Source organism: Notothenia rossii (assembly GCF_949606895.1).
Source record: "Notothenia rossii genome assembly, chromosome: 8".
Lineage (NCBI taxonomy): Eukaryota > Metazoa > Chordata > Actinopteri > Perciformes > Nototheniidae > Notothenia > Notothenia rossii.
The window spans coordinates 64,372,919-64,394,807 of NC_136906.1; the positions used below are offsets into that span (position 1 = coordinate 64,372,919).

Genomic DNA, 21,889 nt, shown 5'->3' on the forward strand with positions numbered 1-21,889 from the left:
AATCTCTATGATTTGGGTCAATAATTGTAATTGCGATTATTAAATGTGATTATTCATTGACTTTGAAAACATCCATTTATTGGAGAAAAAAAAAAGTGAACAGTATTTTTTTAACAGTTGATTACCCTGAACTTAAATATAATTCAACTGAAAAAAAATTATAAAAAATTATTTTAAAAAAAGAAAAAGGAAAAAGTAATAATAATAATACAAAAATAATAGTTTTATTTCGATTACGTTGTTTTCGTAATCGTTGCAAGCCATAATCGTAATCGCGATTAAAATACAATTAATTGAGCAGCCCTATAAGAGAGGCATCAAATCAAGCATCGTTCAGTCTAACAATGCAGAAACAGTGTTATGATTCGCCAAAGCACAAAACAGCTGTATGCAAGCTTTCATTCTGCTGCTATAAACACAACGCAGCCAAGGTAGTGGATGTGCAGAGTGCTGTCTTTTACATGTGTGTGTCAAAATCTATAGCAAAAAGTCCAGGTGCTGCAAAACATACCTCTATGTACATATGAGGTCATTTAACATCATACCTGCTTGGTGCACTAGTACAAACATGCAATACTGAAAAACACACCAACACTGACAGACACATGCAGTTGTGTGTATATTATACAAGCAGATTTCTTTTCTCCCATTGCTAATACAGCAATTGTGCAGGTTAAGCATTCTGTGTGTGCTTTTTACCCTCAGGGTGCAACCTGTTTACAGAGAAAACACAGGCTGGAACAAATTCCATGGAGAAAAACATCAACAAACTAATGGAAGACAGGAGTAGAGCTCCATCTAATAATGAGTCGTAGAATAAAAAAGAAGAGGAGGATTGAAGATTGTGGACTGGGGGAAAACCATAGACTGTATAGGGGAAAACAAGAGGTGAGATGACAAAATAATAAATAAGGGGGTGGTGATAAAGATGACAAAGTGGGGGGGACAGAGAGGAAGAAAGATAACCTTGATGAGAAGGAAGAGCTGGCTGAGGCAGGCCAGCAGAGACAGAAGGCCTCGCAGGACACAGTCATCCATATCCCCCAGCTATGAGCGAAACACCGTGCGATGATGGAGGGAGGCAAAGCAGTGGAGTGGAGACGGGGATGATCAAAAGGTATAATAAGTGTTATAAAGAAAAACGGAGAAAAACAGCAATGGGAAGTGAATTCATAAGAAAGACATCCAGGTAGAGGAAGCAGCGGAAAAAAGAGACAGAGAAGAAAGAGTAAGGCGTTAAAAGCTTTAAAGAGCAGGGAGGAAAGGAAAACAGTTAAACAGACCAAAAGAGAAATAGTGAGTATTACATTGACAATTGATACACTGGGAGGGAGCATGACATCAATCATCACAGCAAGTATTGAATTTGTGTACACCTGAGTATGGATGTGGGCAATAACTTTGCCTGAGGGGTGAAACTCTAAAGTTACCCTGAGCAGCCGAATAAGATTTCACAGCAGTGTGAAACTGCCTTTTTCTGCTTTATTCCAATAAACCATAGTTGAAGGATAGAAAAAAATCCAGCTGCTGCATATTGGTGCCATAAATCATGCAGTGTTGCTGCATTTTTCTTTGTCGTATCATCCCTTAAATACCCACTTCTATGCCGAAATATAAGTCAATACATGTCCCCCCAAAAAGTTAGGGCTTCAAGATGAGAAACGACTACTATACACCAGTTGATCATCTTTGCCTGCATTAAGATGAAAAACAGTTAAACAGTTAGCCTGGCTATCAAGTAAAAAAAATACATCTCAAGTAGCTAATCAATAAGTCATGTCGTCATTCATCAGTACACAACTTCCACCATTTTGGGTCTGAAACCACTCTGACCTGGCTCTTCCGGGGCTAATTTGGGTTGTGTATGAGTTCAAATACTTTCATCTCCTTTGATTGGGGCTAAAAAGGTCGTCACCACCCTTCATTTCCTGCATTTGTCTGAACCCACTGACCTTAAGCTCCTTGTTGTACTGCTCCATCTCGGCCAGTTTGTCGGTTGTCTCCCTCTCCAGAGTGTCAAGCTGGTCCTTCAGCCTCCGGCATTTCACTCCTTTCTCGTTCACACTCCCGCTCACAGAGGTCAGAGTCACGGCTGCAAGGCAAACATCAAAGATGTCAGAAGAAAGTGAGAGAATTCCAGCGATGCGTTCTTGTTGTGCCACCAGGCAGGCGTTAGTCACCCACAGGAGATTTTGTTGAGGTTGAGGCTCCGCAGCTTCTCTGTCAGCCTCTGCTGTTCTGGGATCAGGATGGAGAGCTTCTTCTGCCAGTCCTACAAGTCACAGAGGCACACACAAGCAGAGAATGAACAAAATGCAATTATTGAAATGTTTGACACGGAAGGGAAATGGAAAGTCTTTAACCTCGAACTGAAGCTGCAGCGTGTTGATCTCTATGATGCGCGCGTCTCTCTTCTGATTGACGAGGTCCACCTCTGCCTTCAGGATCCGCCTCTTGCTCTTGGCGTCACGGAGACAGTCTGAGATCTGCTTGTGCTTGTTGCCCTGCGAGACCGGGGGTAATTGATATCAGTGTCCCTGTTGTCTTTTGCCAGATTGTGATGGCACATTTCTGATTGTTATTTCAGTCTCACCACAGCCTCCAGCTCCAACTCCAGACCCTTCTTTTTGGCCCTCAGTCTGGAGATCTCCTCCTGCTCTCCCTCTTTCCTCATGCCCAGTTCCTCTCTCTTCCCACGCTCCCACTCCTCCCTGCGTTGGCGCTCCATCTCCTGCTTCGCCGCCTTAAAGCATGAACACACATGGTCACCTGACAAACTAGAGGCTCAGCGTCTCACATGATGCTTCTATCACTCACCTCCATCCTCTCCAGCTCTCTCAGCCTCTCCTCCTCTCTCTGCCTCTCCATCTCTCTCCGCCTCTCCTCCTCCAGCCTCCTGCGGCTCTCCTGCTCCCTCGCCTCCTTCTCCCTCCTCTCATGCGCCTCCCTCTCCTCCTTATCCCTCCTCTCTCGCTCCTTCCTCTGCTCCTCTTCCAGAGCCAGGCGACGTTTCTCCAGCTCGGCGCTGCCTCTTGCAAAGTTCTCCTTCAGCCTGTCCTCGTAGGACACTGAGCGGAAAAGAACATACAGGAATGTTACAGAGGAAGAGCCCTTACGTTATAAGAAAGCATTTTGTGTGCAGGAAATGCCATACCATTGTTGATATTCTTTTGTGAAGGTAGTATCTCCAGCGTGTCGATTAAACAGGGAGTTATGTGAGGCCCCGTTCCATTAACAAGCTCAATGGGCTGGAATCCTCCTCTGAAATCCAACAAATGTATACCTCTGTTATTGCAATTTGAAATAGAAATTCAATTGAAAAGTGTATAAATACAGTGTATGTTACCTGACAGAGGGAGGTACCAAGTCTTGAGGCAGGGTGAGGGGTAAAGGTCGGCCAGTTTTAGCCATTTCCACCAGGTGCATGGCCAGAATGAACTCATCAGCTTGGAGCTGTCCGTCTTTATCCACATCTGCCAGAGTCCTGCGGAAGTAAGGAATATAGAAACTCAAATAAAGCAAAACAGAATATCATGATTTGACAGCAGGATATATTTTTTTGGAAGGAGCAAGACAAGCTGTTATCATTGACAAATGATCACCTTGTGAAGTTGTTATTTGGAGTGAGATCGCAAACAGATTTATTTACACATCCTGCACAGACCTGTCTCTTACCATCTGGTCCTAGACTCACTGATGCTGTACGATTGATCATTTTTTTATTCTCATCGGGATGACAACTTGTGTAATAAACACATCGTAAAAAACTGAGATTTCGCACTTTTTGTTAATTAGTTGAAAGAGGAGAGAACTGCACTTTAAATGACTTTTTAAAGAATTGACCGTTTTATATCTCATAATTTACCGCAAGTAACATCTTCCTCATATCTTGCTGCCCTGGTTTGCTTTTTTATTTTGCTGGGTAAGAAGTGTAAGGTCTGTTTAGAGTATTTTGATTATGATATCAAATGAGAGTAAATTGAAACAATTTGCTAAAAGACACTAAAATGCTCCAATAAGTTATTTGGATCGATGTTTATAATACAAAACATAATGGGAAGTGAATCAGGAGTAATATTTAAGATAGTCTCCAATGATTTTTGAATTTCCAACATCATTTAAATTACTTTTTCCTTAACTATAAACCAACAATGCATTTTTGTTAAATAATATTGGCATTAATTAATAGTTCTCTAATTGCCTTTTTGTACTGTAGACCATCGGAATACTTTCCATATTAAATAAAAAACGAATATATCACTATGTTATAAACATAAAATTCTATATATTGTGATAACACAATTATGAACTCAAAAGGGCAACCAATACTCACCAGATGGTGGCGAGTTGAGTCTGGGTGAGGTTAGATGCAATCAGCGCGTTTCTAACCTGAGGGCCTGCAAGGTAAAGCATTATCAGAATTAATAACAGATTGAATTCCTGCCAGCTGATTTGAAAATGTTTGCTACCTCTTACCACCACATTCTGTCAAGTGGGGCTAAGATCAACAACAAGGGTACATGTGTCTGAAGTGATGCTGACCCAGCCTATGCTCTGTCAAACTTTGAGAGGGCCTCTCATGAGCAGCCCTGCACTCAACTTGTGTTTATTTAGTGTGCACGCACAGTATCTGTGTGCGTATGGGTCCTACCAGATAAGTATCCACTCATGAGCTTGTCCAGCGTGTTGAACTGCTGGCGGTACTTGAGTCTCGCGCCCTGCGGAACGCCCCAGTCACTTGCACCCGTCTTCGGAGAGTTACTGGCCAACGAAGTGGTGGAGGAAGAATTTGAACTGCGGGATAAAAGAAAAAGAGAGTCACGCCAAGAGATCACCTAAAGGGAACTTACAGAATAATAATACGAGGTCAGCGTTTCCTTATTTCTCCCCCTTGTTTTCAAGCCTCGACTTAAAACCACTAATTGCATCGGGACTCCCCGGCGTTATCTCTTAATTAGCGCTAGAGGAAGCGAACGGCCTCGTAGACAAGGACTCTCTGAAACGTGCTCTCAGGCTATGCTAATCAGCCGCTCTGTTTTTATTACAAACAATGCCTCTGCAAGAATAGCAAAGGCTGGGTCGTTGATGTTCATTTGAAAAGAATGTGCTTATTTTCTGTCATTATAGCCGGGTGGAAACTCGCTACCCTCCTCTGAAATAGAAGAGGTTTCAGAAAGACAATGGGAGATGCAATGTGGGATCCTCCCTCTGCCCAAGGGCTTTTTTGTTTTGTATTTTAGTGTGTGTCCCTTATAACTTGTTATGGGTATGGAAAAAACAGCAAAGTGTCAAGCATTATTGAATATAGTGTCACATTTAGAACTTGAAGGTTGGATTTACAGTATATGGGTGGATGTGGGTCAACCTGTATTTGCCTTCTGCACTCCTGATGCCCTTATTTATGCCAGTTTTACCCTCTACACCCAGGGACAGGACAAACACAAGGACATCTAAAAAATATATTCAAAATGAAACCAGATACTAATCCTATCCCTTCCCCAAACTGCACAATAAGAAGGACATTAGATACCACATATTGTGTTTTTTTAAGGGAATCTAGCTGTTGCTGAAACTGCCCAAAACCTTCCAGCCGTTGGTTTCCATTCCAGGCAGAGATCAAGTGCTTTGTGCAAAAACACAAATAACGTTTTTCTGTCATTGTTGTAGGATTGCAAAACCCCTCCAGTCGCCATATCTTATTACCACTTTCCCTTGAGACACAAGCTAGCATTCAAGGCTAATACCATGTGTGATAATTAGCATTTCATGTGACAAACCCCAACTGGTCACGCAAACGACAGTGCACGTCTCTATACTTTAGTCCACTATCTACAAGTTTGTTGAATTTGTTTTGCAGACCTCATCTGAAATACAATCTGTCTTACATTTTATGAGATTAATATTCTTCAGCTAAGCTAGCCGCTCTATCGTGCTTTACATACTGTAGGCGAAGTACTGCACAGTGGTGTTATGAGCTAAATGGGGCATGAATGTCAGGGCAATCCATCTAGTAATCGCCCAAATATTCCCTCAAAACTTAAAAAGTGAACCTTATGGTGGTGCTAGATGAAAAGTCAGAGGATTACTGATATCAATAGACGTTAACCTCTAATGAACATAAATCGTTGCCCAAATCCAAACGGTAGTTCAAACAGCAATGAGGATGTCCTAGTATGGCTACTAAAAACTAGATTAAAACGTCACAGTAATGGTGACCTCGCCTTGAAAGAATGCCATTTGACTCTGATGTGTGTGCTTCTAAACAAGCCCACTTCCTATTGTAGCCAGCTAGAACATCTGATTTGAAAATGCCCTTCCTGCTCCCTGTGTTATCAACGTGTTTCATCTCTGCCTGCATTCTGATCCTCAACCCTCCCCTGAAAGAAACTATGCCTCTTTGTGAGCACTGGGCTAAAGGGCTGGTAGTGACTCAGAGCATTTAAACAGGCATATCCCATAATCCCTGCTCCAAAAATGGTGCCTACTAGAAATCTTCACATTTGATATACTTAGAAATTGAGGCCTTTATTCTAAATGTATGTTTCAGGAGGAGTTGGATGGGCAGACAAACATCATTAAAATTGTCCAAAATGTTCAAGACATCCGAATTTGGGGGAGATTAGATGGTTGTATTTGCAGTATGGATTTATTTCTCACCTGCTGGATCCGAGATCAAGAAGAGAGTTGGCCTTTGACATGCCGGTGGATGGAGAGAACGCCATGGGAGAGGAGAAGCCAGAGAGAGGGAGCGCTGCAAGCATAGTTAGAGGCAGTTAGTTTAAAATATTATGTTTGACAAACTCACGGTAATATGAGAGAAAACAGTGCTTTTGTACACGCATGTAAACACATACATGCATGTGCTTTGACATACTGTAGAAGTAGACAGAGTGCAGTTGCCCTTGAACGGCTGTACATGTAATCTTATCTCCTCATACTTTACAGTGGCAGCACACATTGCTCCAGCACCAAGGTTATTGACATCTGGGTAAAAACAAACCGGTGGCTGTTATTCTGGAAAGCTGTGGCCCTGATTTACTTTCACCCCGGGGATAAAGATTGAGGAAATGCCAAATAATAGAGAAAGTTCACACTCATGCACATTTCATAGCCAACCATTGTACATTAACAGAGTGAGATAAAGACAGCAGCCAAAGGAGATATGGGGAAGTGAGAGACGAAGAGTACAGGGTGAGATAGAATCCTCAAAAACTGACTTATTGAGTATGTATACATTATATATGTGCACCTGCCACCGGTGCTGAAGCAGCTGTTTCTGCGTACATACCAATACTGTAGGCTATATTATAGACAGATGCATCCATATTGCATTCAAGTCTGATCCAAGACCTCAGGGAGTAGGTAGATAGGGTTCAGCGCTTTCATCTTGCATGTGCTATCCACACCACATTAACACTGCAGCATTTACGCACAAGACCTGAATCTATAAACCATTCAAGCCTAAGATATGTCTTAAGAAGATGCTTTCCAATGTAAACAGGAAGTAACTGCAGCATCCTAAGAGGTCAAACATAAGCAATTTGTTTAAGCCAGTGCGATGTTACATTTTATTAAAAATACTTGGAAATAGGTGGATATCTTTTTCAATTACAAATGAAAGAGTTGGTATAGTAGTATTTACTCTAAAGCAAATCATATGTGAAGTTTGTGTTAATTTAATTAGATACTATTAGCATATTGTTCTGTTATTTGAGATGTATTGTGTTATTTTATGTAAACACATTCAGGTTCTTTTGTCAGGTTTCTACTAGAAGATGCCCCATGCTTTTGTGTTACTGTACTCGCAATTCAAAGCTGCTCATATGTTTCAACTTAACGTAGCTTTGTCAGTCTGTTCAGTTAGACATGTAGAGCCTGGTAAGTGCTTGTTTAAAATATTTAGCAAACATTTTTTTTGTAGAACTAGATTGTGTGATTTTACCATTTTAATTTAGTGATGCGCAATCTCCATTTTGTAAACACTAGAGTTATAATTAGACTAATTAGTACCTAAAAGAAGCTGGTGCATCCAATGTCCTTGGCAAGTTCTGAGTAGATAAACAACTGGAGATAATTCCCAAAAAGAACAAGTATAAGCATTTTTCTCATTTTACACACTACCTGGATCTATGTCCCCAGCTGTAATGCTATGGTAATAGCTTTCATTGTATGTGCAGAAGTTAAAATCGATAGCACAAGCTTCTTATCTATGCTGCAGTTCTTTTATCCGTCTGTCTTCTCCTCTTCGTTCGAGAAATATACCCTTTTCTCTGGAACATAATCCAACATCTACACTCTACATTCACATTCTTGATCCTGGGATAAGATTGAATGAATTGGTGCTAATCCACTAATCAATATCTATCTTATTTTGTCTCGTGAGCGAATCAGAATGGTTCCACTTCAGAACCAACCTGCATTGTTGGGAACTAGCGGTGGGCTGAGGAGGTTGATATTGCCGTTGTGGAGTCCACAGTTTCCGAGGCAGTTGATGAGGGGCAGAGTCATTGGCGTTGGCAGCAGGGAGTGCAGGGAGTGCATGGAGGGGTTAGCCGGGATGGGTGTTAGGCGGGGCATGGCTGACATGGAGGACAGACCAATTGACAGGTTTGGCATAGAACCCATTCCTATAAGGGGGAAACCAACATGTGAACATGAACAGATCAGGAACACTGTTTCAGAGGACAAACTCAATTAAAGTACAATTTCGAAATGGGTAGCTTTTATTTCATAAAGAAAAACCCTAGCTGGTGCAAGTATTATTTGTGTCAATCAATGACTTAAACTGCCTATTATACTCTGAAAGCAACCACCATTTAGTAAAACCAGGGTCGTTTTTTCTTTTTTAAATAAATAAGCCTCTCATTTGAAAGTTTTAACATTCAAATATAATTTCCTTACGTGAAACAGCACTTTTAAGAGGTTAGGTTGTGGGAGTAAGAGTTAAATAAAATGTAATGTTTTGGTTAAGTTAGATTGTGGTTATTCAGTAATATGTTCTGATAAATCCTTACTAAAACCTGCTGATGAGCGGATAGTTGGAGCAGCATTGCAGACGGGCGTTTGCTTCATTGTGATCGGCAGGACAGATGGTAAGTTTCGCCCCTGGAGTTTGAGTTTGATCAGCTTCATAGCGATGGAGAACTCCTGTCTGTCCATCTTCCCATCGCTCTCCATGTCGGCTAGGTTCCTAAAGCAGAGGGAGGGAAAATAAAGCTGTTTAATATGATCTAGTTGTAGCAAAGTGTGTATATTTTGTTTTTTTCTTCCTTTATTGACAGTAGAAAGGACAGGGTTACACAAGGTCCTGGTAGGATTGAAATCCAGTGGCGTTATTCACACCAACACTAAACCACACACACAGACTCTGTTGTAAATACATTACACACACAGTTTTCTGGGTAGGCTGTGAAGGAAGTGAGTGCTCAACAGGAAGTAAGAAGCAGGCCAAATGGGACCAAACTCACTCTGAGAAACAATGTGGCTGGTTGTTGCTTACCAGATTTCAGCCAGGACAGGAGCAGGCAGGCCAGACTGGAGGAAGAATTTCCTAGCTTGTTCTCCTGAAGATAGACCATAATCACCGTAATTCAGAAAAGACAGGCATTTCAACAATTGAACCACGGATGACACTTCTGATTGTTTGTTATGACAACAGCCTACCTGAGACATAGCCAAGGACCGGGGCGAGGGAGTCAAACTGTTTGTCATGTTTTCCCCTCTCCTCGGGAGTAATGGCCCACACACTGGCTCCGCCTGGATAAAAACAACAAGACAAGCCTGTATTTTGAAATGTCTTTGCAATAATAATGAAGACTTTTGAAGTTGATCCACAGGGCTGCATCAATTAAGACGCAAATCAAAAAATGGCCAGGTACCTTTTTTGCATTTTATACCTTTCTCTCCCCTCATGTTTCCTGTCTGTCACTGCACTTTCATACATCAGGGATATTAGGGAGAAAAAGGTTATATGATGATATCTTTTAAAAGAAAGTCAAGGGATCACCAAAGTGAAAAGATGAATCCTCTGGCGACCATGAATATCAAAGTCAACTCACAAAAGGATGATATGAACCACAACAGCATGAAATCCTTTACAAGCTGTCTCGGTCACTGCTATGTCAAAGGAACATGAGTACAAAGAGATCCTGCTTTATGAGATAAGCTGCTACTTTTGTAGAGCCCTAAAGTCATAAATATGAAGGGATCATATCTTAGGAAGAAAAATAGACAGAAAAAGCACATTTAAAAACATAATGTGTGGGCTGGGCTCCACTCCTAAACACACACAAATAGTGTGAAAAGCAGAAATGCTAAAACCAATTTCAGTATACATCGTTCTTTTCAACTTCACCAATCTGCATAATTTCCACCCCGTATGAGATTTCCCCCTCAGATGAAAACACTCTTAACTAACTCCTGACAATGATTAATGTAGAAAAATGTCCGGTCAGCTTATTTTCTCTCCGCTCCACTCTTGCATATCTCACGGTAACTTCAGGGTTGTCCATGAATTAAATATTAAGTCAAATGTGCTGTGTGAGGAGTGTGAGACTCAATTCTTGCTCGATTCCACAAGACGTCTTTAATTGAGCTGATAATCAATTAATCATAAAGGGAATCAGTGAAATTAATCAAATCATAACACGAGCAGGGTATACTTACAGCCTTCCCCTGCCATTTTTATTCCCATACCTTGAGAGCTCTGAATCCATTTTTAATTAAAGGGTTGACTATGTGGACATTGTGCAAAGATGGATCTCTACACATGAGAGTAATGGAAGGACAGATATAGATAAGGAAACGGTGAGATAATGACTACATCGTAGAAAGAGAAGGGGATTGATGTAACAAATGGATCAATTAAAAGTACAATAGCTGAGTGATGAAAGACTGTTAATTACATTAAGACAGAAGAAACAGCGGTAAAGTAAACAACTGAATGAAAGAAAATATACTTTGTCTACGAGCACTTCAGTAGCCAAGTTCCTAAACAATTCATCGTCTCTGCTCGACAGATGGCTGTAACTAAAGCGATCACAGCGATACAGTCCTCAAACAAAATGTTTGCACAGTCTGTCTGGTGCAAAAATAAAGACACCATGTTGAAAATGTTTCCTTATAACAATTTGCCTTCTTTTATTGTGATCTTATTATTAGTTTTAAGGTCAAATTGGTATGCAAATGTATGATCTACCAATTAATAACAGTACAATTTGTTTGATCAAATAAATAAAAAACACTGGCAAAAAGTAGCGGAATTTAACCTCAGAATGATAAAAAGAAAACTCTGGACATGTTGTTAGAGTGAAATAATTTATCAGGACTTGTCGCAAATAATCTAATTAGAGTCTCTGATGAGAAGCACCATCAAATTAAATGTGTGTGTGCAGTCTACAAAAGGATGGAATCAATGGTATAGATCTCAAAGGGTCTTTTATCCATGTAAAAAAACTTTTAATAAAAATGAGGAAAAACTATGCAAAATCTTTCCAAATCTAGGTCGAAATGATTTAAACATTAGCTGTCGTGTAGCTCAGTGGTTAGAGCTGGCCATTTGCTTTATATCATCCAACCTTCAACACTGTCACTTAAATACATTTTAAACTGGTTCCCCCCCCCCCCCCCAAAAGCTTATAAACACAACAAATGTTTAAATAGACTCTATAGATGTTGGTACATTGTTATGTTACTAATTTGTTTGACAGGATTGACTGCTAAGACGTTAGGGACACAGACTATCTGACACAGGAAGTTGCCTCTAAAGTTTAAACTCTTGGACTGAACAACGATATCATCAACATCAACATCAACATCAGGGGAGAGAGAGTACTATGGCAGACACAAATTCAGACAGTAGAAATTAGTTGAATGAAGTTGTAGAGCTCAGGACATAAACTATAGTTGTAATATAGTGGCAGTGATATTGTTATTCGGTGAAATTATTTGTGCTATTATGGGTGCATTTCTTTATAGACCTCATATCTAGGATGTAATTTATTCGCCAGCCTCAGGAAATACCACCCTGCCCATGATGGAACTTCCTCCCCTGCTCTAACCCAAACACTCTTGTTGACCACAGTACATCCCTGAGGAATGACACAGACTCAGCAGTCCTTTATATGCAGCTAGCAGATGAAATGTTAATCTATATAGTTAAAGAAAGGAAGATTAAAATGTTATAGCCGATGTTAGCCTCACTGAGCAATCACTGTTTGTTAACAAACAATCTGGCTAACTGCCTTTAGCTGGTTTCAATATCTGATCATACTACCTGGTCAGGTATATGATTTTTCCTCTGACAAAGCCAGACTTGCAGTGCCTGACCTAGTTTTGGCATTGTCAGCACAATGAAAAGGAAAAAGTAATTAATATCGCACCGAAAAGTGAGTATACTCCGCATTGTCTCATTGGCTTTGAAAGACCTCATTTAGAAGCTTTTGTAAGGGGGGAAATGTGGAGCCGATATTTAGCACAGCGCCACGGGACATGTCACTAGCATGGACACATTCACAGGCCTGTCAGTAAACTCTGTTTGAGTACGGTTTATCATTGAGGACTGAATCCTCTGTGAATTAATGGGGCAAAGCCTCTTACAGAGACATGGAAGAATCAATAGGGGTCTTCTGTGGCTTGACATTTGTGCTGGAAAAAACTAACAGATATACAATGTGAGACCAGAGATAAAAATGCCAAGTAATTACAAATGTATTACAAATGTAGATTCGTTTTTGAGGCCAATGGTTTTTAATCTGTTTTTTAAAATAACTTTTATTTATAATACATAAAAAAAGGATTTCTTCTTCTCCTTGTTTCATTTCTTTACATTTTGGTAAAAGCCCTTTTATGTGAGAGGGTTGAAACCACTAGAATAGTGGCCACCAACTGGCGGCAGACATTCTCATCCGGTCCGCACGACGGGGGTGACTGTGGCGTTTTCGGAGTGGTTGCTGCGTTCGCCCCCCACCCATTTTTTTTATATACAACGTCTCGTGAGTAAGGTGCAGTACCGGAATCCAACAGAGAGGCAGCAGCTGCGGGACAGTAGACTGCGTATTGCAAAACCTCCCCTGCCTTGAAGAAGAAGTGATCCTTCGTTGTGAAGGCACCACAGCAGTAGCCCCACTGCGACAGAGTCCAACAGAGAGGCAGGAGCTGCGGGACAGTAGCTTAGAAGCAGGGTTGGGTTGTAACCTTTATATATACAGTCTATGGTTGTAACGGAATACATGTAACGGCGTTACGTAATCAGAATACAAAAATCTAGTAGGCTAACTGTATTCAGCTGGCGTTACATTTGAAAAACGAGTAATCTGATTACAGTTACTTTCGTAAACCTGAAGTGAATACATTTTGGAATACTTATTGGAATTATTGGTGGAAAAGTTTCCTCACAAAATGTAATATTCATTACCGAACTGTGTGCACACTGCACAGCGCTGCAGCATGTCTGAGCAAGAGAGAGATGCAGCGTGTCTGTGAGGCCCCGCCCCCGCACGCAGATGAGAGATAGACAGCTCTTTTAAAATATATTGAAAGTTAGAAACGGAGATGGTGAGATAAAATGTGCAAGATAACGTTTATGTAGCATTTATTTATTGTCGAAATGATGACATTTCATAACGGGATCAAATCAAAGTGAATGGCCTGCTGCTGCTGAATGCATGGGGCAAGTGACTGGAAAAAGTTTTAAAAGCTATTACATCGTTTCAGATAATAAATAATAATGATAATTCATTATATTTAGGGGCGCCTTTCAAAGCACCCAAGGAAACCTTACAATTCATAACATATTCCAAGGAAAGGTTTTAAGACAGTACAAAGAATGCAGTCCGGGTTTATGTGGGGTGCAGATGAGAGCTGTCCAGAATGACACCAAGATGTTGTGTTTGAGTTCTTGATAAGCCATTAAAACAGTAAAATAAGTGTTTCCTGTTCACCAAAGCATACCCATCTGTTATGGAAAAAGAAAGTATTCTAAAAGTAATCTGAATACGTTTTTAAGACACGTAACTGTAACTGTATTCTGATTACTCAACAACTTCAAAATTCTGGGCTATATAAAAATCGCTGGCCCACGATAGTGTCTATTGGATACATTTTGGCCCTTGGACAAATGTAGTTGGTGATCCCTGCACTAGAACATGTGAAGCTGGAGCGAGATAACAGTCTATAGCAGAGCTTAGCATAAAAACTAAGCTAGCATGAAGCTAAGCTAGCAGTGCTAGCCCGGCTCTGCTCAAGGCCTCACATATGCCCTAAAGCTCTCTTTTCAAAATATTACATCATTTGTTTAATCCTCTCAAAGATCTGAGCTGTGACCCAGCATTCTTATCTCCTCTTGTTATTTTCCCCTGTGTTTCTATTAACATGTGGCTCATCCAGGGCTTCGCAGTAAATCCACACTGTCAAGGCTGCGACCTGGACTGTAACACTAAGAGGAACGGCTTCCTGCTCAGAAGACAAATCCAGTGAATACACAAGAGCCCTTTAGCAAATATTGAGACAGTATAACACTCAGTCTAAACATAGAAAAAAAACTGCAGTATACTGTCATGGAACAGCTTCCAAAGCAACAACGCCTGTGCAGAATTCAAACCGACTGTACAACAAAAACAAAGAGTGTCCACCTTGTGTGGTTTAACTTCCCTTTGTTGGCTTGTGTTGTTGTCAAGGTGCTGCAGGAGATGCTGGAGCAAAACCTCCTGACACCCAGCGCCGGGCCTTCTGGGGGAAACCTTATCACTGCTCTCATAACTATTTACACATCAAACGCTTCACCTGGGGAGGAAGTCGATGTTTCAGATAGTTAGGTACGGTGCATCGACAGTCTCTGCACGTCGCAGAATTTCTGTCGACTGTTGCACACCGTCCACCTGTTTGGGAAATTAACACACGAACGATTGTACAATTGCCTCATTTCAGATTCCCCGTGTTCATGATGTGCAATAGAGCAAATAGCTCAGCCTCACATACAGTATGTTTCCGTGGAGAAACTCATCACATATAATGATGTTGTTTTTCTAAATTCTGTTGTTTATCTACTGGATGGGCTTGAAGCAGAGAGTGCACTTGTGGGGGGTTGGCACTTTGTTAAAATGCCGAATTAGTCATGTGGACGAAATGCATCCGACACACACAAACACACGCACACTTTCTCCGAGGCATTTCCCATAGAAGCCCTTAAGGAGCAGCAACTACTGTTCTATGATCAAAGGCTGTGAAACAAGAGGATTAACACACACACACACACACACACACACACACACACACACACACACACACACACACACACACACACACACACACACACACACACACACACACACACACACACACACACACACACACACACACACACACACACACACACACACACACACACACACACACACACACACACACACACACACACACACACACACACACACACACACACACACACACACACACACACACACACACTATGGAGCAATACTGTCCACACCAAGGACAAAAGAGATGCATCATGTTCGAGACCGAGTACAACAGAAACAGCCAGTTCCCTACGCAAAAACATCCACAAGAATCCTTACGTATTGCACACAATGAACAAAACATGTTTTTTATCTAATAATTCATTTTAATTGGAACCCTTGAGTCCGGAGTCAGATCAATATGCCATTGACGAAATCTTCAGCTGACACAACTTCAGTGCAGACTGAAAGAAGGAATGATGAAAGTTTAAAGAATGAGCACGACACAAAGCTGCTTATAGGAGAGCTCCATCCATTCTTTCCTTAACTATACCCTTCAACTTCATCATTTCTACCCTGACCACTCTCCCGAGAGTACACATTTTGCTCCCACGAACACAAGATAAAGTGTCCTTACCATCCATGGCTGCAGGTGGAGAGCGCAGGCAGAGAGGTGAGTCCCCTTCTCAGCTGGCTAGCTCTCAGACATCTGCAGAGAAAGAGAGAGGGAGACCGATGTGAGTGTGATTGTGTGTGTGTGTGTGTGTGTGTGTGTGTGTGTGTGTGTGTGTGTGTGTGTGTGTGTGTGTGTGTGTGTGTGTGTGTGTGTGTCACGGAGCAGCGGGTTGGAGTGGGGAACGCGACCATGCGTGTGTGAGTGAGAAAGAGGGAAAAAAATTATTAGAAATGCGTGCAAAAGACAAAGAAAAATAAATAATCTCATCCCTGATGTTAACAATGCAAGGAAGGCAGGCACACTGATCAGCTAACAGAGAGGGATGACAGAGCGAGGGAGGGACAGAGGAGGGGAAATAAAGAGAGAGGAGGGGGAGAAAATGACATAAAGAGGAGAGGATGAGCAGAAAAGAGGCATGAGCAGAGATGCGGACAATGCCACCAGGGAGTAGTAGGCAAGACAGACACTTTAGGGGTACAGAGGAGGTAAAACATGATGGTGGTCTGAGAGGATAGCAGCATCTATCACCGTAAGCTCTCAGGTCATAGATTTTGGTCAAATAAGTGCTTTATTCTTTTTCACTTGATAATCTCTGTTCAACAGACATGTGTTTTAACATGTCTGTTGATTGGCTTGCTGGGAAATCCCCATTAAATTAGGCTCCCATTAGGAATAGAAATACTTATTGTAGGATTCATATAAATAGCTTTTATCAGGAATATACAGATTTGTCTTGCATTTCTACTAATATAACATTAAAATGTGCCTTATTAATAGGTCATATTTATCTCAGGAACATAGAATAGATAGAGAATAGAATCGGAGGGATGAAAACCCTCTTTAATTGTCACACATGCAGAGCACACAGCACACACAGTGACATTTGTTCTCTGCTTTTAACCCATCCTAGTACCAGGAGTTTAGTACTAGGAGCAGTGGGCAGCTATTGTACAGCGCCCTGGGAGCAATGGGAGTGAGGGGGGAAGGGGGATGTCCGGTGCCTTGCTCAAGGGCACCATGGCAGGGCAGGAGGTGAACTGGGACCTCTCCAAGTAGCAGGCCACACTCCATTCAAGTCGGGGACTTGAACCGGCAACCCTACGGCTCACAGTCCAAGCCCCTACCGAATGAGCCACTGCCGGACAAATAAATGGTGTGTAATATTCATAAGAATACAAACATTTTTCTCTATAAGAATACAAACATTGTGTTTGTATTGGTGATATATGAATGTTTGACTTAAAAGGAACTGATTAGAATAAAAACATTTATTATTTGTTTTAATAAAAATGAGAAGAGCTTGCCCACAATGTATCTGCACTGCACACGCCACACAATAAATAATTTCCTATGAGTGTATTGACTGCAGTCTGCATCCACTGTTGTCGCCAGCCCACCTGAGGAGATTTCTCTGTGGGATCTCTGGCAGAGTCCCTGGAGGTAGAGAGGACAGATGAGGCCATGCAGGTAAACCTCCTAAATTGGAAAACGAGCTCTGTGTGTATGGGCTTTGTTTTATTTTTTCACAACAGCAACCCTAACAAATAAAACGCCTCCTCTGAGTTCCATATAGTCTTTTGAGTCCTGTCCGTTCTGATTTTAGTGCAATATTTCCTTTCTTTGCCTTCAGTCAGAATTGCTACGGCAATAAACTCCCCATGTTTTTCATCATTCCTGTTTCCTACAGCTTTAAATGGAAAATGCTCACTACTTTATAGAGGTAGTTTCCCTCCGTTTTAACCCCAAGCTGAGTTTCCTGATGCTGCAGTTTCTAATTCCATCGATGTAGCAACTCTTTCAATCCTGTTCTTCAGATTCTATTAGCACCTCCAGTCAGACCTGCCCTTTTATTTCCTCTGCTTCCATCCATCTAGCTAACAAGCATGGTTTCTCCTAAGCTGTGATTCCCGTCAGTTCGAAGCAATCTCCTCTCCGCTGCTTTCCCCAAATCATTGTATTTCTTTTTTACCTTACCTCACTCTCCACTTTATCTTTTCCATTTCAGCTCCCCTATTTTTTATTTATCCCTCACTCGCATCCGCTTTCCCTTTTCTCTCCTTCTGCTCTGGTTACAATACTCCTCCATCATTGGTTTCACTCTTTTCGTGTGAATTCCTAGAGCGGGCGACTGGTTGTTGTAGTATAAATCATTCTCTGTACATGCCAACACTGCCAATTACTTAAGAGCAATGAACTGCTCACAGTGTCGTGTGTCTGTGCATACGCTTGTATAGATAGGCTAGCTAGTGCATGCGTGCAAGCTAACACACACTGTTGTTATGGTGAACATGTTTTCAATCATAATAACAGTTCACTGTGTGAGAAGTCATGTTTATTTATCACTGCATTGTAAATTGGCATTTCAGACACTTTATCCAACCATAGTTCAGAGTAAATACTAGCTAGCAGTAATAGATGTTGTGTGGCTAACCAAAGCTAGAACATGCAATTTCAGAGATGTGATATTTTGTGAACTTTAAATAAATGTTTACTCAACAAATTTGATTAAGTGTCGGGTCAGATTAGTCCAAAGATATCCTTTATGATCTCTTTCACTCTTAATGGGTAATTTGTAAAAAAGCTAACGACAGGAAGCTAATGTTAGCTTTGTCGGAGAGCTCAGTTAACTGTGCAACAGTCAGGTACTTTGTTTACATTTGTATCAAAAAAGTATATCTTAAAATAAGTAATCACTTTTTCAATTAAATGATGCATGAAGCTATTATGATTGAACATTAAGGTTGCAAAGAGTCTAAGCTTGAATATTAGAGCTGGTGCAACCAGCTTTACACAATAATGTCATCATCCTGAGACAGAGACATTTCCGCCTACTATAACCCCTGAAGAAATACCTCCAAAGAGCCCAAATGAAGCTTTGTTATAGTAGTAACTCATTGTGTGTAATATATTAAAGCGACCAACTAGATACAGCCGGAATATTCATTATTAGTCAAACTTTATAAAATGATTCTAATAGGTCCATGAGCTGTGGTTGTACCTTTCTGTAAATAATGATGTGTACGCCTTACACTCCCTTATGTAAACACACAACGTATGAAGGTATTTAGCAGACTCTAATCCGCCCTCATACACAAACACTTTTGTACCCTGAGGTGCATGCAGGTTTAAAATACAAAGATAGTATCTGCCTTTGGCTACAATAGAGAAGCTACCCTGTTCAAACAGGACACATCCTGGATAAAACATCACATAATAAACACGAGGAGAAGAGCCACCCTCTACTACCAGCACCGATAACATCTTCTTCAGAAGCGCACAGTAAAATGTTTCAATCAATTTGCTCCTAAATACCCCCAGTGTTTCAAAAGACTAGAGCACTTCTGAGTGCATTTTTTATTTGATTTAGGCCTACCTTAAAAATCAATTGTTCACATATTAGTTGCTTCAAAACATGCCGTTCCTGGCAAACATCGGAACAAACCTTTTTGAACAAATATGCACGAAAGCATCCTATTTGTTCATAACTGGAAAAACAAATACATCCATGTGTTGATGTATTTGGACTTATGTTACTTGGCCTGTGAACATTTCCATAACTCTATTGACACATGAACAGTTTCTTGGAATTATTTATGGTGGAATAATCTCAACCATCCTTTTATTTACAAAAACATAGTCCTGATTCAAGGTCGAGTGACTTTTTATGGACCTTTCAACCTGTTATTCATGAATAAAGTTCCATGCATTTGAAGGATTGGTTAATAATAATAAATGACAAGAACCCAGACTGAAGTTTAATGATCTGGGAATTGCTGCAGCCTTGCCTACGCAGTAACAGGAGTACCGTGGGTACTCTGCTGTGTGCGACTGAGAACTTGAAGGTGACAATACATTGTGGGTGGGCTGCCAATAGGGGTCCACACCAAATTTCTGCCCTCGAGCCCCCCAACAGGGTAATCTGGTCATGCATGTGATGGCAAGAGTACTATCTCAAAATGAATAAAAAAACAACATGGGGTTAGGATTATTTTTGTCAACATTCTATTCAATGGTTAAACATTGACAGTTTAAACTCATCGCTTGTTGATTGTTGTTATAATGTTAATTCTAAATGAGGCTGAAAATAGTACTTCCCTTGCAATGCAGTACCAAAAGCCCAGATATCTTTCTTCCTCTATAATTGATGGTACATTCATGTTTCGAATATTACATGTAGCACTTTGAAAGTTTGTGATTAGGGGAACATTATGAGTCACTTGAAGGGCCAGCGGTTTGCTGACAAACTGCACTGAGGGAGAAATTGAATCAAAGAACCTTTGACGCTGCGCTGCATGCTGATTGACACCTGTGTGCGCCACACTGGCCCGCTCGGATGTGCGTATCAATGCTTCAGCCTGTGTGTGCACAAGTGTGTCTGACACACACTCCTCAAACAGAGGGGGACCCTGTTCTAGCAGACACAGCCCAGGAAGCTTAGCTGAGCCTGACGAAGAAAGAAGCCTGTGTGCGTGTGTTTGTATTTTATGCCTCACAAGAGCACAGAAACACACAGACAGCCAAACACACACCTTCCTCAGCTGTGCTGCAGGTGAAAATCGGGGACGCTTCCACCAGAAGAATTATATTTATCCCCTTTGATACATTTATGGGTCAGCTGGAGCAATGATTCAACAAAGCCTCTTTACTTCCTTAACACTTCAAACAGACACTCACTGGCATGGCTTGCCTCAGCTTCTTACCTATTTACCTATGGCACAACATGTCTATCTGGATTTGGACGTATAATGCATAATTAACACTTTGGCTGTCACATGAGACTGGGCCCATAAAGTCGTCAAGCCACTTTCAACAAAACAGTGAATAATGTTTGTTCGTGTTTACATCTGTATGTGTGTGTGTCTGTGTGTGCGTGTGTGTGTTATGCAATGCTTTGTTTCATGGCAGGTGGATGTGTGAGAGTCCCTGCTGGGATAAGGCCAGATGTCATCGGGAACTGCAGTTTAAATGGACTTTGCCCACTTCAGCAAAGACAAGCCTCCTCTTTCTGTTTTCACTGAGAGCAGCAGGACACACAAAGCAATCTCTATAATTAGTCTATACTGCAGTGAATGAGCATGGATAAGCTAAAGTTGCCCAAATCACATTATGGACCAATAGAAAACTGAAATGTTGTTAAACAATGCAAACATCTGATAAGTCCTTTACATTTTAAATCTTTTAAAGTCTCCTCTCTGGGGAGATCCAGTAATATCCTGGACTAAAAAAAAAAAAAAAAAAAGCATTCATCACATCACATAGACTACTCACTTGATAGTGTCACTGGCAATGTGTAATATTGACAAGAGAGGCAATTTGCAGTAGATAGCCCTTTTTGCCCTTTAATGTTTAATTATCATTATATGGGATATTTTTAAACTGTATGCATTTGAGCATATTAAGAGACAAATATAACGTCTGACACGTCTTTTTTTTCTTCCCATATGGTGTTTTCTTCATCTAAAATGCAAACAAAAGGCTATCACTCAGGCTTTAGATAAATGTGTCAGGATTATTTTAGTGTGTGCAATCTTTAAAATTAAAATGTTGGCTACATTTTAAAACCACATTGTCAATACGTTACACTGCCTCGCCTTTTACATTTTGTGTTTAATAAAGCAGGACATCCAACTTACCTTCCCAGAAAAGGTGAGGGAAAAGCAAGGTCAACAGCGGTAGTGTCCAGTTTGAGCTACATGTTATCCTCTCCTGGTTCCTGGTGATTTACCTGTTGCGGTAGAATATCTGCGGTGATCCGGCATCCAGGCTGGCAAATCTGGCTGCAGGAGAGGGAGGAACTGATCGAGCAATCGGGGCGGGGTGGACTTGAAATGGGTGTCACAAGATTCAACCCAAACAGTGTTACGTTTCAGACTTCCGGATGTGATTTTCACAATAAAACCCCTTGTCGCTCCTCATATGGCAGTCTTCAGGTTTTGATAAACGCACGTAACAAACAATAAAAAACGTATACGCAGAG

At 41.0% G+C, this 21,889-nt stretch overlaps 1 protein-coding gene across 1 annotated transcript in view; it reads right to left on the minus strand.

Annotated features, from left to right (window-relative positions):
• Nucleotides 1-21,689, minus strand: part of itsn2a (intersectin 2a) — a 33,875-nt gene extending 12,186 nt beyond the window's left edge. The window contains exons 1-17 of the mRNA XM_079645278.1: nucleotides 21,546-21,689; nucleotides 15,874-15,945; nucleotides 9,664-9,756; nucleotides 9,500-9,563; nucleotides 9,015-9,190; nucleotides 8,415-8,627; nucleotides 6,658-6,751; nucleotides 4,652-4,794; nucleotides 4,334-4,397; nucleotides 3,347-3,484; nucleotides 3,155-3,261; nucleotides 2,818-3,068; nucleotides 2,594-2,743; nucleotides 2,364-2,504; nucleotides 2,185-2,272; nucleotides 1,953-2,092; nucleotides 819-1,047 (exon numbers count right to left, since the gene is read on the minus strand). Coding sequence (XP_079501404.1) covers nucleotides 819-1,047; nucleotides 1,953-2,092; nucleotides 2,185-2,272; nucleotides 2,364-2,504; nucleotides 2,594-2,743; nucleotides 2,818-3,068; nucleotides 3,155-3,261; nucleotides 3,347-3,484; nucleotides 4,334-4,397; nucleotides 4,652-4,794; nucleotides 6,658-6,751; nucleotides 8,415-8,627; nucleotides 9,015-9,190; nucleotides 9,500-9,563; nucleotides 9,664-9,756; nucleotides 15,874-15,880 — 2,098 coding nt within the window. The 5' untranslated portion in view covers nucleotides 15,881-15,945; nucleotides 21,546-21,689. The remainder of the gene's footprint in view (nucleotides 1-818; nucleotides 1,048-1,952; nucleotides 2,093-2,184; nucleotides 2,273-2,363; nucleotides 2,505-2,593; nucleotides 2,744-2,817; nucleotides 3,069-3,154; nucleotides 3,262-3,346; nucleotides 3,485-4,333; nucleotides 4,398-4,651; nucleotides 4,795-6,657; nucleotides 6,752-8,414; nucleotides 8,628-9,014; nucleotides 9,191-9,499; nucleotides 9,564-9,663; nucleotides 9,757-15,873; nucleotides 15,946-21,545) is intronic.
• Between the last annotated feature and the right edge of the window lie 200 nt (nucleotides 21,690-21,889).